Raw genomic sequence first — 15073 nt, 5'->3', positions numbered from 1 at the left:
ATTTATTTAACTGTGAGCAGAATACCATATACATATTTATTAATAATATATATCAATAATGATTACTGTTATAATGAATAATTGTGTTTACTTGGGCAGGCAAGCTTCTTGTGCGCACTGTTTCTGTCCGCTTTTTAAGTAATTATGATAGTCCCATACGTCATAGTTGATGGTATGTTACATCTTTGAGGATTATAATGTTAGTTATGGATATAAGTTTAAAATATCTCTCTCTGGAGAGGTAATCATAATAATCATATACGATTATAATTTTCATTTACGAGAAGTCACGTTCGGCCTTTCTGTAGTCTATGTTACACAGAGGTGCTCAACTGACATCCTTTCACGTGGATACACTGAAAGACACTTTGAACGACACGTCGATGCAGCACAAAGTAAGCGATACGTTATCGTTCAAACAAGTTGTAACGCCGTCTGTACTAACGAGAGTGTTATTTTGAAAGCCGTGACCGAAAGTTTGGTGATGTATTGTCGCCAGCTTGTCCTGCTTCCAAAGCACACACTGTCCTAGCGCTGCTGCTGCCTGCCAGTGGTGGTCTTGTTCTCTTCTGCTACTGCTGCAGAGGATTGTGTCGCATATTTCCATTCTACCTGTCGTTTGTCCGCACCTGTTTGCCTTTGGTCAAGGACGGTAAGAAGTCGACTCCACTTTGGCTTAATTTAAGTTAAATTAAAGTTTTGCGTCTCCGAAATAGCACCTTGAGCGTGAAACGTCAACGTTGAGCTAGCTAACGCGTTATAGCTTGCATGTGTGAGAAGGTGTTCCGGCGAAAACGACTAAAAACGTACTTTTTCAGCGTAGCAGACAATTATGAAATGTGTCAGTTAATTCTAGTTAATTAGCTTATCGAACGAGACAAAAGTCCGGCATTTAGGTAATTGCGTGTGAGCATATACCGTTAATGTCGTAGTCTTTTGGAGCCATGCTGTCACTTTGGAAGAATGAAGATAGTAGTAGTGGCTTGTATTTCAATTGTTTTAGTCGTTATAAAGTTATTATCTGCACGTAGAAACTTTGGTGTCACACGGTTCGGGATCTCCATAGAGCAGCTAGAGGTTTTATTTTGACAGCTCAAGCCGGAAAGTGTTTCTTCTTTTAATTTGTAACTTGACAATAATTTCACTTTTGGTCCGCATGGTGTTGCCTCATCTCTGGGGGACGGTGTGAGCTGAACTTCCATTTAATACTAGTTTAGTAAAGCCACTTACTGCCCTTTCAACCCCTTCTGTACACCACGTGTACGTTGAAGCACCCATGTATCTTGGGTCTATCTACCTCTGGGTTCTCAGATAGCAGCCATGCAGTCACTGACAATTAGTGATCCATTCTATCCCCATCCCCCCTTTGCTGGAGGAGGAAGTGACCATGTCCACTTTGCATAATGGCCATAAGACATTTTGCTACCATGCCTGTGATGACACTGAGTGGGACATTCATTTAATTTTACAGATGTCAGATAGGACGTTTAGGTCTGATGTAATGTGAATTTTGGCGTTTTGGCCAGATTTGACAGAACTACTACAGCCATGATTGTCAAATCAACGTATTCATTTTCCTCCCGTGGCTCTGATTTTCCTCAGGTGAGACGTCCAGCTGTGACTGTAAAGACGCACATGCCTGAGAGTCTGACGTCTGTTCAATGGCTACCTCGGGCCCCACCACCTCTTCTGCCTCCGTCACCGCCACTGTGCCTGAGGGTTTCCATTATGAAACCAAGTACATTGTGCTCAACTACCTGGCAATGCTGCCTGTCGACAGATCACGGGCCCTAACCCTTCCTCAAGGTGAGAGGAAAGACTTTAGACTGGCGGGTAAAATGTTCTTCTGATTTCCTGATGTAGTTTAGGTGTAACCTGACGGGAGGTATTGCTTCAATCTGAAGTTAAAGTGCAGTAATGACATGTCCATGTCTCCCAAAGAGAAGCACTGTCAAGGACACCCTGTTTAACCGCTCCCTTCATGTCTCTGGTGTGTGACGCATATCTTGGGGCAAACCTCACACATGCGTTCACTCAGTACACAAATAGAGTCGTGCGCACACAGACACAGGGCAGTGACAACAGATATTCAGGGTGTGCAGGCAGGTCGCCACCAGTTTTCTTGCTCGATTTAGCCTTCGCTGACATCGGCACAGAAGCGCATCCCGAGACTGTTGTGCCCACGTAATCATGACCGTTAATAAACTACCTGCTGCTTGTAAACAAATAGATGTCATGTGAAAAGCTACATGTAAGCCCAGCTACAATCCTCTCAATATGGTGTCCAGAGTGGCTGAAGACTGGTCTTCCTTTACAGAGGCTTTTATAACGTGTTGCGCCATGACTTCAGGCTCAGAGCATGCAGTAGTTCCAGCTTGTTCCCTGTGCACCGAGCACACACACACACACACACACACACACACACACACACACACACACACACACACACAAAGCAGAGTGCATTTTGAACAGAGTTTGACCTTTTTGACACATATAGATATGCCACATTTGTAATTCTTTAATCAATCAATGTGCGGAAAGACCGTTTTAGGCCATGCGTGCCATTGCCTCCGTCACAGAAACAAACAAAGATCTGAGAAAAAAATTCGTCGGCATTATGAGCAAAGAAACCCCAGAAGTGAGCGATAGTAAAAAAGACAGAGGGGGGGAGGTCCCTATATTTCCTGTCCCTTTTTTATTGTTGTGTGCATGCTTGGAATGGGCGGGGAGGGGCAGATGACTGGCTGATCCCGGCTTTCCGCTTGGCCCGGTCCAATTTGTGACAGTCTGTCATGTGTAATCACTGCAGGATAACTCACACGCCAATGAACCAAAGCCAAATAGTTGGCCGGGTGGCTGTCTGGCTGAATGCTGAAACAGCACCGAGCCCAGGAAAAACCAACAGTGGACCTTTGGGGGGGGGGGGGGTCGTGTATGAGCTGCATGGACACAGACAGAATGGAAAAAGGGGGTTGGCTGAGTTTCCTCCTCCTTCCTGTTTAAAAACAATAAATTAAATAAACACCAGATTTCCGTCACAAAAACATTAACTGGAAAAATCAATGAGGAATGATACCTAAAGGACCTTTTGTGTTTCTTTTCTATGAGCTGATAGTCCACATTCCATCGTCTTTGAGCGGAGTGAGTGAACCGGAAGGAGCCTGATCAATGCTGGGCCTCCACACTCTGAATGTGTTTTACACTCATGTGATATTCATTCACCAGCAGCCTTTGTCTCAGTCCTTTGTGGTTCATTATGAATCTCATGTCAATAAGCTTGAGCTGTGCATCGGTGCCTTGGATGCACGTCATGAGAGAGAGAGAGAGAGAGAGAGAGAGAGAGAGAGAGAGAGAGAGAGAGAGAGAGAGAGAGAGAGAGAGAGAGAGAGAGAGAGAGAGAGAGAGAGCACCATTTTCAACTGTTTCCTGTTTGAGTTCAGCAGCAGCATCATGCTGAGGAGGAGCCGATGAATGAGCTGAAAGTAAAGGCCGTTGGTGTTAGTAGTACCCGATGTTTCTCCCCTCCAGGAAAGTTAGTGTTCATACATCACTGTTTTTGTATTTATTGGTGGCTGTAGAATATTTGTGAGGAGTCTGTCTGTGTTTGTGTGATCGAGAGAGAGAGAGAGAGAGAGAGAGAGAGAGAGAGAGAGAGAGAGAGAGAGAGAGAGAGAGAGAGAGAGAGAGAGAGAGAGAGAGAGGCCGTTGTTTCATATGACATGTGTTTGTCTCTCTTTCAGAAGATGAGAGCGAGAGGCGCACATTGATAAAAGAACATGAAGAAGAGCTGAAACAACTGGACGATGAGATCGCTGCATGTAAAGTGGACACATCACACACACACACACACACACACATCTCACACACACACACGCATCTCACACACACACCCAATACGAGTACTATTCAGGTCTCAAGTCTGATTTGAAGTTAACCATTAAGGAGTCAAGTCTCCATAATATATTGGAGAAAATAGATATAACCAAAATCTGGTTCTGTGTAGACGTTTTAGTGCAGATGTATACATGAACCGCATTTATCACAACTCAAAGCACAGTATAGATAAATGAAAGGAAACACACAAAAACCTCAATGTTGTAAAACGGTCTTTTCTTTGTGCCGTTCATTGTTCATGCAAACCGTTGGGCTCCTTTATGTAAAGGAGTCCACAGGTCAATGTACAACGTGAAATGTATGCAGCGAAAGAGAACTTTGGTTTCTTTACATAACCACAGTTCTCTGAGTAGCATGACACGAGTGAGTGTCGCTCCCCGACCCGCCTCGCTCACGTCTAGTAAGGAGGAGGTGAGCTTCTTGAGTGGGGGATGAGGTAAACCCATTTATTAGGAGAGAATCCCCTGTCTCCCTGACAACCAACATCCTTTATTTTTCAATGGAGGCGTGCGAGACACTTATTCGTGCTACTCAGATAACCGTAGTTCCTTAAATAACCCATTTGCCAATGGGAATAATTCCTAAAAAAAAAATGAACCGCACTTCCTGTCTGAGACAACATTCTCTCCTGTGTGTCCGCAGCCTTTTCCACAACAGGCTTTGACCGGCACACGTCGCTGGTGTTCAGTCCGGTCCTCCCAGAGACCTCTGTTGAAGACTGCCTTGCTGCAGTGGGAGACCGCGTGGCCGCGGAGCTCGACGCACATCTGGACGCAGCTGTACACGCACTCCTCGCAGGGTCAGTTTACAACTCTCTGACTTTCTCGATCGAGTGTATTTCTCATGTCGATACTGGTGTAGATCAGCGGCATCGCTGCTCTGAGACGATCGCCGCTTTTGCCGACCGAGTTTTTCATCCGAGATTTTTGATTTCACACGGAAACAGAACGGTGTGAGCCGGTGAATACTACACCATTCAGCACTGAAGACATTTTCTTTCTTAGTGAACACTCTGTGAACTTTCACAGTGAGGGCGAAAAGACTGTACGGCATGAAAGTGATTGAAAGGTTTGCATTCAGCTCTGAATGTATTAAGATTGAACACAATAACACGCACATAGTTTTTGCTCAAATGTATTGACTTAACACACATTCTTTCACACACACGTGTGTACACACACATTCATTTCTACTTTTCAGCTTTGAAAATCCATCAATCGCTGGGAAAGGTGTTGTCACACAGACTGAGACTGCACACAGATGATGAATATGCAATCACACTATTGTAGTCATTTGAACATGGGGGAGGTTCACCTGAGCAAGGCATCAGCCCCAGCTGTTCCTGGAGTCGCTCTGTGGCCAACAAATAAGACTGTGGTTGTACTGGGCAACGTCCAACTGTGTTACTGGGTCGGCAGCTGGCAAAAGACCATTCAAGCTCAGGGGAAGTACCCCAGAGAATATTAAGCAGCTTTTTGGACGTGCTCCATGGATATTAAATCATATGCAAAAAAAAAAAAGGGAAGAAAACCAAGGCACACAAAGTTCCGACTATAAAAAAGGGTTTAATTTTAAGCATAGATGACATCCGCTTTACAAGACAAACGCATTTATATTATATAACACAAATACATTACAGGTGTGTGAATTTGACCAAGGAGGAGTGTGTACAGAAATCGTGGAAATACAATATGCAATGAATACAAGAGAGGCTTTTATGGGATGCAGAGTATGAATAACTCTTGTATTCTAGACACATTTAACTAATTCCTAAACAGCGATATGTAGACCTTTTACGTTTAGTACCAGTGATTATGTCTGTGTGTGTTTCAGGCCTCTGGACTACCAGAGATTCAGAGACACAACACAGGATCTCTCAATACACACACAGGGAGGCTGGAGCAAGGTGAGTTTTATGAAAGACATGCCAAATCTTCCATTTTCATATATCGATTACCTCTGCCATCCTTGCGTTTCTTCTTCTCCCCTTTCCTTCCTACGTCTCCTCCTCTCTCCCAGGTGCTCGTCCCTTTGGTGCTGCTCCAGGCTTTACAAAGCGAAGGCCAGTCACTGACCACTCTGTTGCACCTGGGGGTGCGCTTCCTAGAGGAGGACGAGGCAGGCTACATCATCCAGCAAGGGGGATGGGTGAGTTTTTAAAGAAAACCTTTATATGCCTACCCTTTGATTTGATACTTGGTCACCGGGAAGTCTAAATAGTTTTTGTAGTGCATATTTAGATGGGAAATACTTGCACCATGCTTAAATATTAAGTAAAGGAGATGTGCAGAACTCAGAATAGCCAGATGAGGGCGGCAGTGAGTTACCTGTACAGATGTTTTATACCCAAGAGACTCTTTCGCTGCCCTTGTTTGGTCTTTCATCTGTTTTTGATGAAGATGATGTGCTTATTTAAAGGTACAGACTTCCAAATTCAGAGCACATCTAAATTTGAGGGCTTGACTCCACAAGGCTCTCAACGCGGTGGCGACTTACAGCTAGTGGTGCTAACAGCACGAGTAGTGCCAACAATGGCAACATTGCTGACAGAGCTAGCTGTGTAACCCTGAGGGGGAAACAGAGGGGGGGGTTGTTGAGTGGCGGCCATTAGCTAGCCAGTGGGGCACAACACACCGGGACTCACGCGCCGACATGCATGGGCTGCCGGTCCAGGTATGTAAACAAAGCACAGAGAAGCTCAGATTACAACACACACGGAGGGAGCGCGACTTCAGTCTCTGATCAGGACAATGTTTCTCCACCACATCTTTAAATAGCAGATAGTTATAGTAATGCTTTGGATTTTGACTTTAGCATATTTAACCATCCCGCAACATGAACTCTCATGTGAGCTGACCAATAAATAATCTCGGCAGTTTGCGTTTAAGCTATGCAAGGTGCCACTGATGTGTCCTCATAGTTTTCTAATGTTGTAATAAGTGGAACACCGTGTCACAGATGGGCTCCATGAACGAGGTCATGCTGATAAGGGTCACGTGACTTGACGTGTTAACGCCTACCTCATTGTCGGCCCGGTTTCGTGCAATGTAACGTGAATATAATGCGCTGGCTCCAAACAAAGCAACATTCTTGCTCTGCGTTATGTCACAGGGGATGACCGGAGGATAGGCTGGGCCAGGATCAGCAATGGAGGGATGGAGAGGAAGAGAGGAAGAAAGGAGGAGGAGGAGGAGGGAGGGAGGAGGGGAGAGAGAGATTGCATGAAGAGACTGGCGATAGGAGGGGAGGGAATACGAAGGAGGGGAGGGGCGAGAGAAAGAGGGTGTGCATGGTGAGCCAGTGAGAGCGGAGTGAAATCTCCATTGGTTTGACAGCTGCCTGCATGCACACTTCTCTCTCTGCATTCACTCCATGAGCGGTCCAATAGACAACAGACACTAGGACCGTCTACTGTTTATTCAAGCCATCCAGAGTTTTCAAGACTTCACGTTGAGGTAGGATGATTTACTCGTGATGTTGGAAGCAACTGCAGAGTGAGCTCATGGGTCTGGATGCTTTTGCGTGAGCGAATGTTTACTCTGAGAAAGAGCGATGAACTCTTAGCCGCCGAATAGATCTCTCCGCTCGAGCAATATGTCCAGTTCTGGTCATTGTTGAGTGATGGCGAGCAAACGTACTGTACAGATTTTGTTTTAATTTATTGTAGCACAATAATCTCCATGAAATGTGAACTTGAAGAGCAAAAATATACCAAAATGCTACTAAATGAGGAACATCAAGTACCATTAGATCAGAGAAGATGGAGAGCAGAAACACGTTTTGTTTATCATATTTATCTCATTTATTTATTAATCCGTTCCCGCATTTTTTGTTGAAGCGACACAAAAAAACAAACAAATCCTAAAGGCACAGAATAGTACCGGGTTGGTCACTTTCCAGTGAAGTTGCTAGATTTGGAGGCCTCTCATGATGCCATTGTTGGTTATATCAGAATACAATACGGATTATTATGACCTTAATGTGCTGTACACATGAACAGGCAGGAACAAAACCAGCAGCCGAAGACGGTGCACAGCCAGGGGCAGGTGGGGGGGGGGGGACACACATGATTTGGACACACACACACACACACACACACACACACACACATGATTTGGGGGGATGAGGGGGGGAGATGAGCAAAAGAAAATGGCCTATATGGAGAAAGAGATTGTGAAATTCAAGAGACGTACTGGGAGCTCTAAACTGGAGAGTAGAGTTAGTCGCTTGTAGTTCAGTGCCTCACACAGTGGGTTGTCTGTGTGTCTGTGTGCTTGCGTGCGATGGTTTGTCTTTCCGGATGAGGACTCAGACGATTGTCCTTCAGTGAAAACGGCTGGACTGGAACAGAGTGTGCACAACAGCCATTTCATATTACTGTCCCTGTGAGTGTGATGTAATGTGACTCCTGGGGTTTCAAAGTGACGCGCTGACAACTGCACCTGACCCATTAGCAAAGAGAAAAAGGATAATGGAGTCATATATATATATATATATATATATATATATATATATATATAGATATCATTTTACTGCAGCATATTTGATGGTAAATTGATAGTCAAAGCGGCATATCTTTAAAGGCAATAAAGCAACTTCTCAGTTTTACATTTGCGATCGCTGCTTCTGCTGCTGCTCCGGTGGTGAAGGTGCGGTGATGACGTTTTGTGATGACGAGGCGCTTCAAGGGTTCCACCCTGGGCCGTGTCATGCTGCACCCTGCACAGTGCAACAGTTCTCCCCCGTGTTATGTAAGCGCCCTCTCTCCAGCTCCGGGGGTGAAACATGCGGTTCCACTGCATTCGTGTGAGACTAGTAGAGTGCCTGTGTAGACTGAGGAAGGCCCCCCCCCCCCCCCCCCCCCCCCCCCCCCAAAAAAAAAAAAAATAACTCGTAATCCTCTAAAAACATCATCACCGGGGGCTGGACTGGCCCACTTGTAGCTCGCTAAATAACTTGTACGGCAGCAGCACACTGGCTGCCTGCCAAGGTTTAAACAGGGCAGCCATCCCTCCTCTCCCTCCTCTCCGTCTGTCCGTCAGCCTCCCTGCTGCCACAACACTGGTTATGATGACGGGACAGAAAACAATATTTACAGATGCAAATGTTGATGCTGCACAGCTGACTGTAGCTGCAGGAGGTAGAGCGGGTCGTCCAAAATGATGAAAGTTCTTACTTCGGTGAGGTGTTTGATTTTGCATGTATGGCAATGTGAAAGAGCACCGGCCACAGTTTGCATATCCATTCTGTGTGATGATACCGAGAATTAAAGGTAGAAACGGTGAAGAGCTCTCCAGCCGTGGCTCTCAGTCAGCTGCTGTGTGACCTCTTGCAGTGCTCGTCCGTTAGGAGCAGTGATGACATAATCCTCACAAATGTCAAGAGCACATATGAGCCAGTTACACCCAACATCTAATGTTTGGATTTGCAAAGCAGCAGTATGTGGCAATGTGGCAAGTACTTGTAACCGTCACAAGAATGTGGCAGCCGTCTTCGTCTCCCAAATGAACAGTGTGTTTAGAGATATTTCTCCGTTTTTTAAAGGTTCTTTCGGGCAGTGGCTACGTTACTCGGCCCTCCGATGACTGTCGGATTCAGTTTGATATCAGAGCAGTGTAAGGTTGTGTTGGTGAAGCAGAGACAGGTAGGTACACCCTCGCCTTAACAGCAGGAATGTGAACTTGTTTTATTTAGTTTGTGTTTGCCTTTGGGTGAGGGTGGAGAACTGTGGGACACGCCTCTCGATAGATCACTTAAAACATCCGTGTGTTTCCCAGCTTTAGCAGTGCTGGAGGAACACGGAGCATTAAGAGCAAATAGAAGGATAAAGTCAGGTGTGTATATTATTTATCCTTTGTTAAGATATGGACAAAGATTAATTCTTTTTTTTTTTTATTCATATATTTTGTTTTTCATGAATCCTTCTATGTTAAGTTGTATTATTTATTCATCACTATGAATCTAGCTTTAGACTTCACCTGGTTTGATAGCAAATTTTTCCTGGATAATTCACATTTCTATACAGTTCTATGACGACTACGACCAAATTGCATGAAAAGTAATGTAACAAATTGTTTATAGTTGGTGCTTAGTGTTCTACGGTTTGGCACGCCCAGTTGGCACTCAGTGTATCCTCGTTTTTAGATTTATTGTCGGTTTAAATTCAAGATCACTGAGGAGCAGCGTGAACTTGAGACTAAATGCAGACGAAGGGTCGACAGTTATCGTTCCTGTGCGCCATCAGCACCGTTGTGCTGTGAGGGCAAGGGTTGTGTGAAACACTCTCGCACATGCAAATCAGCTTATGGAGCGAGCGAATGTTGGATAACGATGGAAGGCTGTGAGATTTAATCTCTCTCCTGCCTCGCTGGATTCAGCTACCGTCGCATCCTCTGAGTGTCCTTGTAAGGAAAACAGCCTTCACAGCTTGACCATGTCAGTTAGACGTTGTATTTACACGGGTCAATAAGCATTTCCATACTGTAGGCTTCCTCAGAAACTATATGGTGTGGATCAGATGCAAATTGGAGGTCAATTAGACTCTGCAGAACATCATGACTTTCAGAAGAGACATTGTTGCTGAGGGAGCTGATCTTTGCTGTCAGAACATTTCTGTCTGCTGCACTCGCACAACAAACACCTCTGTGCTCACTGTCGGTTTGAATTCCGTCCGTTCAGGTGACACCTGTGTGACATGCATAGAAACTAGACAGAGAAACCTGCTCGTGTCCTTTCCAACATTTTACCTCAAACCGGTCCGGCTTGGTTTATCTGTAGACCCAGATATACACCCAACTACTTTCAGCATTTTTTTTTTTGTCTTTTTGTGGCTATTTTGGCTTTGCTAACGATAATCCCACCACTTTGGTTCAGACGGAGATGTCTCTGCTAGTGTTGGATGGATTGCAATGAAGCTTTATACGGACGTTCATGGTCCCCAGTGGATGAAGCCGGCAGACTTTGATGATCCCCTGAATTTTCCTCTCGGGTCACCTTGAGCTACGCTATTGTCGTTTTGAGTAAAATATCTCAGCAAATATTGGATAGATTGCTGTGAAAATGTGTACAGTAAGATGTGTATGTTCCCCTCCGGTGGAATTGTACTTTTTGGTAATAACTTTTCATTGGGTACCATCATCAGATCAATGATTTAATGTGTCTAATTCTTAGGGGTTTTGACCAAATACTCAAGCTGAACCAGCTGTAACTTGCATTTTGTGCTAATAAGCAAATGTTAGCATGCTAAAATGCTAAATATTATACTTTTATGATATTATACCAGCATGATGAAGTTAGCATTTAATCCAAAGTACTGCTGGATGTATGTGCAGCCTCACAAAGCCAAGCTCTGTGGCTCTAGGCTTGTGTGGTGTAGCATTAAGTAGGATAGCATCTAGCTAAAAGAAACGGTTCGGTCATCATTTCTGTTCTTTTGCAGTGAGATATTTCGCATTGTTCTGACATAAGATGGGGGCCGCCCTTTTGTGATTAAAAAAGGATGAGATTTTAAAGTCCAAAACTAAGGCCTGTTTATATCTGGACTCACAGGACGGCAGTATTAGACTTTGCGGCTGGACAATGTGAGAGTGTAGCACACTTTCATCCACAACAACATCCTGTGGACTATTTTCACAAAAAGACATTTTGACAGAGCAGGGTGAATACAGGTGTGATTGATCAGATGAATTATGGCCACATTCTATGTAGTGTGTAACAGTTATTTCAGTGAGCCAGCATGCACAATGCCACAGCCTTGGCTGGCGTAATAGGAACAGGGCCGTAATTACTGTAATTAATTACACCTGTGATTGCCCTGCAATGAGACGTCACACTGGCTGGTGTGATAAAGGGCCTATTAACCTCTTTATTCACACTGTTTTCAACACACATGCCCTCAAGACAGTGAGCATGTCGGTATGTATCTTGCTCCTCTGTGCTCACTGTGAACACTGACCTATTTCTGAGCCATATACTGTGAATTCTGCACCACATCGCTGCACACTCAGCAAAATGGAAAGATGTGGCCGGCCGTGGTCATTCTCTCGTGCTCCAATGTTTTTATTGTCCTTGCAGTTACGTGAAACGCTGACATGACAAACTAGCTTTGGCAAAAAAAAAAAAGTTTGATCCTTTCAATATTTTTGAGGTAAAATGTGTGTTCAGTACCGCAGTCACTCTACCGTTTGATCTACTTCAACATATTTCACTTCAGCAAGCTGACCTCTGTGTCAGTCACTCACACCCACGTGATCATACGATAAGCGGGTTACATAAGAGAGGCTTGCAGAGCTACTGTTGATTGATAGCTGTGTACCACTAGGTGGCGATACAAGGCTAACGTCAGGTGTAAAGCAGTGCAGCGTTGTGCTGCATGTAGACTGCTGCACCCAAAGAGCAAACTCATTAAACAAAATAAGACATTTACACATTTTGCATAGACAGAATGTTGATACCGGAGAAGTGGATGAAGATGAGATGAGATGAGATGAGAATGTTGATACCATTTGTCCCCGTCTGTCTACCACAGGGTGAAATCTTCAGCCTCGAGCCAGAGGAGGAGCGAGGTGTGACCATTGCTGAAGACAGCAACGACATCTACATCCTCTCCGGGGACCAGCATCCCGACCAGCTCAGCCCGCCCTCCTCGCTGCTCTGCACTGGGGACAACAGCAGTGAGCAGAGCTCCTGGCAGACGGAAAGCTTTCCCGTGTCTCTGGCCGGCCACGAGTCTTGGGCACAGGTCGGCGTGATGGACCGCGAAGACGTCAAGAGCCTGGACAGCAACGAGGGCGCGGCTCTGGCCGAGGAGCGCAGCGAGAACAACTCCTCGAACTCGGACATTGTCCACGTCGAGCGCGAAGACGCCGAGCTGCTCGAGGAAGGAGGCGACGTCGGAGCGATAGACGAGAGCATGATGAGCGTTTTGGGCACAGAGAGCGAGCTGGCCGAGCTGAGGGAAGAATTTAGGGACCAGACTCCGCCCGTTCCAGTGTCGGCTGAGGCGGACTCGACAGACCCGGCCTCCCTGCTGTCATTAGAGGACCCGGTTGTAATAGAGACTCCCGCGAGCTTGTCGGCGGAGCCTTCCCTCATCTCCTTAGAACCAGAGCGGCCTCCCCCTCCCTCTGAGCCCCAACCTGCAGCACCGTTACCTGTTCCTGCGGTAGAACCAGAGCCTGAGCCAGAACCAGCTGATGCAACAACCGCCCCAGTGCCTGCTGAGGTGGCACCCCAATCTCTAGCCAAGGAAACCCCAGCAGCACCAGCAGAGCATGACGCCACCTCGGAACCCGCTCCTGAACCAGAACCAGAGCAGGAGCCCGTCACAGTGCCCCCCCAGCCAGAGGAGCCAGAGCCAGAGATCGTGGCAGAGGCCCTGCAGGCTGCACTCGTCCCAGAGGCCGTAGTGGCCCCTGTAGAACCCCCAGCCGAGCAGCCCCCGATGCAGCCCGAACCTGAATCGGATCTCGCAGCGATGCTTTACGGAGGCGCTGCACTAGTGGTCCTCACTGCCGTAATGGCGTACGGTGTCATGAGCTACAGGAGGAAGTAGAAAATCTTTCTCAGGGTTGGAGAATGTAAATTACACAATGTTAAGGTAGAAATAAATGTATTAGGACACACATGGTGGGACTCTTCTTACAAATTGTTGGTTGGGTTTACTAAATGAGGCTGCTTTATCTGCTGTCCTTTTTGGAAGGTTTTAAATCTGTGAAAATGCCCCAAAACCAAAATCTCACCTCATCCACAACCTTACGGCTGATCCACTGCACCAGGAGGAGAACAATGCTCTCCATTGTTCCCCTTTCTTTGGATGTTTTTCTCCAGCCCTTTATGGCTTTGATTGGACCGTTTGTGTACTTCATCCCTCTCCTGCTTGTTTTGCTTTCTCTTGTCTGTGGCTCACTGTAATGAGTCAGTGTTTTTACATGAAGACATTCACTGATGCTCCCTTAGCTATGGGAAACCCCAAAGTCCACATTTATTGTTGCTGTGGGACTTCTAGCTTCCTCTCTTTCTCTGCAGTAAAGTGGCATTTCTTTATATGTTCCCCCTCTAACTGTGACGGCTGATTAACAAACCACATGTATGATATGGACAAGAAACTAATATGATTTTATGTGTCCATTTGAAACTACTTCTGACACCAAACATGCATATTAGCTTAGATTTGTTCCATCTTTCCAGTTTTTGTGTATTGAAACAACGATTGGATGAAAGTATTTAAGTTCCATAGATCCAGTTCTGCTGCTTCTCGAGTAGAAATGTCAATGAATGTGACTGCAGTACATCAATTCAATCAGCCTTTTTAATGGAAACAGATTTCAGGATTGAATTGAGTGGTTGTGCTACGTCCTCCGTTAAACCTCAGTCTCTGCAGTTTCTTCCCCGTCTTAACTTTAACTGAACTTAAGTTCTCAGTGTTTTGCTTTCTACCCTTCACTATTATTCCTCCACTGCTTATAATATGCCCGACTCACGCCACAGCTCTCCAATGACTATTCGGTCTGTCCCAGTTAGTTTGTCCTGTTCCCCAGTAGAAGGAGGTATTGATGGCAAAAATGGCTTCTTCAGCGATAATCAAAACTGCATTGACGCACTTGATCGAGATTTGTTTTTTGAAGTAAGTTTCAATCTCTTGTGTTGCTATGAAAGACATTTTTGCATGAATATCACCTCAGCACAAAAACTCTGCAGTTACTAGTGAGCCAATGTTTGGTACAGTGCAGGAGCTCTTCAACAGAAAATGAAGTGTTCTAGTGGAATGTCCCCCGGCCTCTTCCTCATTAAATGTAGATACATTTAGTTGTCCCGCCCCTTTAAGAGCTCATGTAATTGAGTTAGTCATCAGAACTGCTTTGTCCACTGCTGCCTCGCCACTTCTATATTTTCTATTAAAGAATTTGGGGATATTGTGGTTAAGTTTTATCACTATGAAAATTCAGGAATGGCTGTTAGGACATTGTGTTTGATGAACCATTTCCATGTATGTCAGTCAGTGTTACACACAGTAATACACATGGACTTCCTGCTTTCAAAGGGAAACCATTAAAGTACCAAGTAGGGAGGCTGGCTAAAGGTCCCAAACACACTTTGTACCTCGAGTTTCCTACAATACACTGTTTGAGATGAGAATAATTAAAACAATGAGAACCTCGTCTGTGGTGTGGTGTGTCAT

The 15073-nt window shown here is 45.4% G+C and overlaps 1 protein-coding gene across 2 annotated transcripts; it reads left to right on the top strand.

The window, feature by feature from the left end:
- The first annotated feature begins 529 nt into the window (after nt 1–529).
- On the top strand, nt 530–15052 carry bcl2l13 (BCL2 like 13). 2 transcript variants are annotated; one of them, XM_068722667.1, is made up of 7 exons: nt 530–652; nt 1603–1806; nt 3744–3818; nt 4537–4693; nt 5728–5800; nt 5914–6042; nt 12422–15052. In XM_068722667.1, the coding sequence occupies exons 2-7, from the start codon at nt 1662–1664 to the stop codon at nt 13445–13447; spliced, it is 1605 nt and encodes a 534-aa protein (XP_068578768.1). In that variant the 5' UTR covers nt 530–652; nt 1603–1661; the 3' UTR covers nt 13448–15052. The 2 variants fall into 2 exon arrangements, with proteins under 2 accessions (XP_068578768.1, XP_068578766.1); XM_068722665.1 differs by having other exon boundaries at nt 3741–3818.
- Nucleotides 15053–15073: the final 21 nt, after the last annotated feature.

Source organism: Cebidichthys violaceus, unplaced genomic scaffold, assembly GCF_023349555.1.
Source record: "Cebidichthys violaceus isolate CVI_PGR_0920_01 unplaced genomic scaffold, fCebVio1.0.p SCAF_3, whole genome shotgun sequence".
Lineage (NCBI taxonomy): Eukaryota > Metazoa > Chordata > Actinopteri > Perciformes > Stichaeidae > Cebidichthys > Cebidichthys violaceus.
This window is presented reverse-complemented; position numbering and strand designations above follow the sequence as displayed.

What these genes read in the sequence shown, in the direction of transcription:
- bcl2l13 (XM_068722665.1), top strand. Translation starts at nt 1,662, where the DNA reads ATGGCTACCTCGGGCCCCACCACCTCTTCTGCCTCCGTCACCGCCACT. An exon ending in GGACGATGAGATCGCTGCAT is followed by an intron (nt 3,819 to 4,536) that starts GTAAAGTGGACA and finishes GTGTGTCCGCAG; the next exon opens with CCTTTTCCACAACAGGCTTT. An exon ending in GTACACGCACTCCTCGCAGG is followed by an intron (nt 4,694 to 5,727) that starts GTCAGTTTACAA and finishes TGTGTGTTTCAG; the next exon opens with GCCTCTGGACTACCAGAGAT.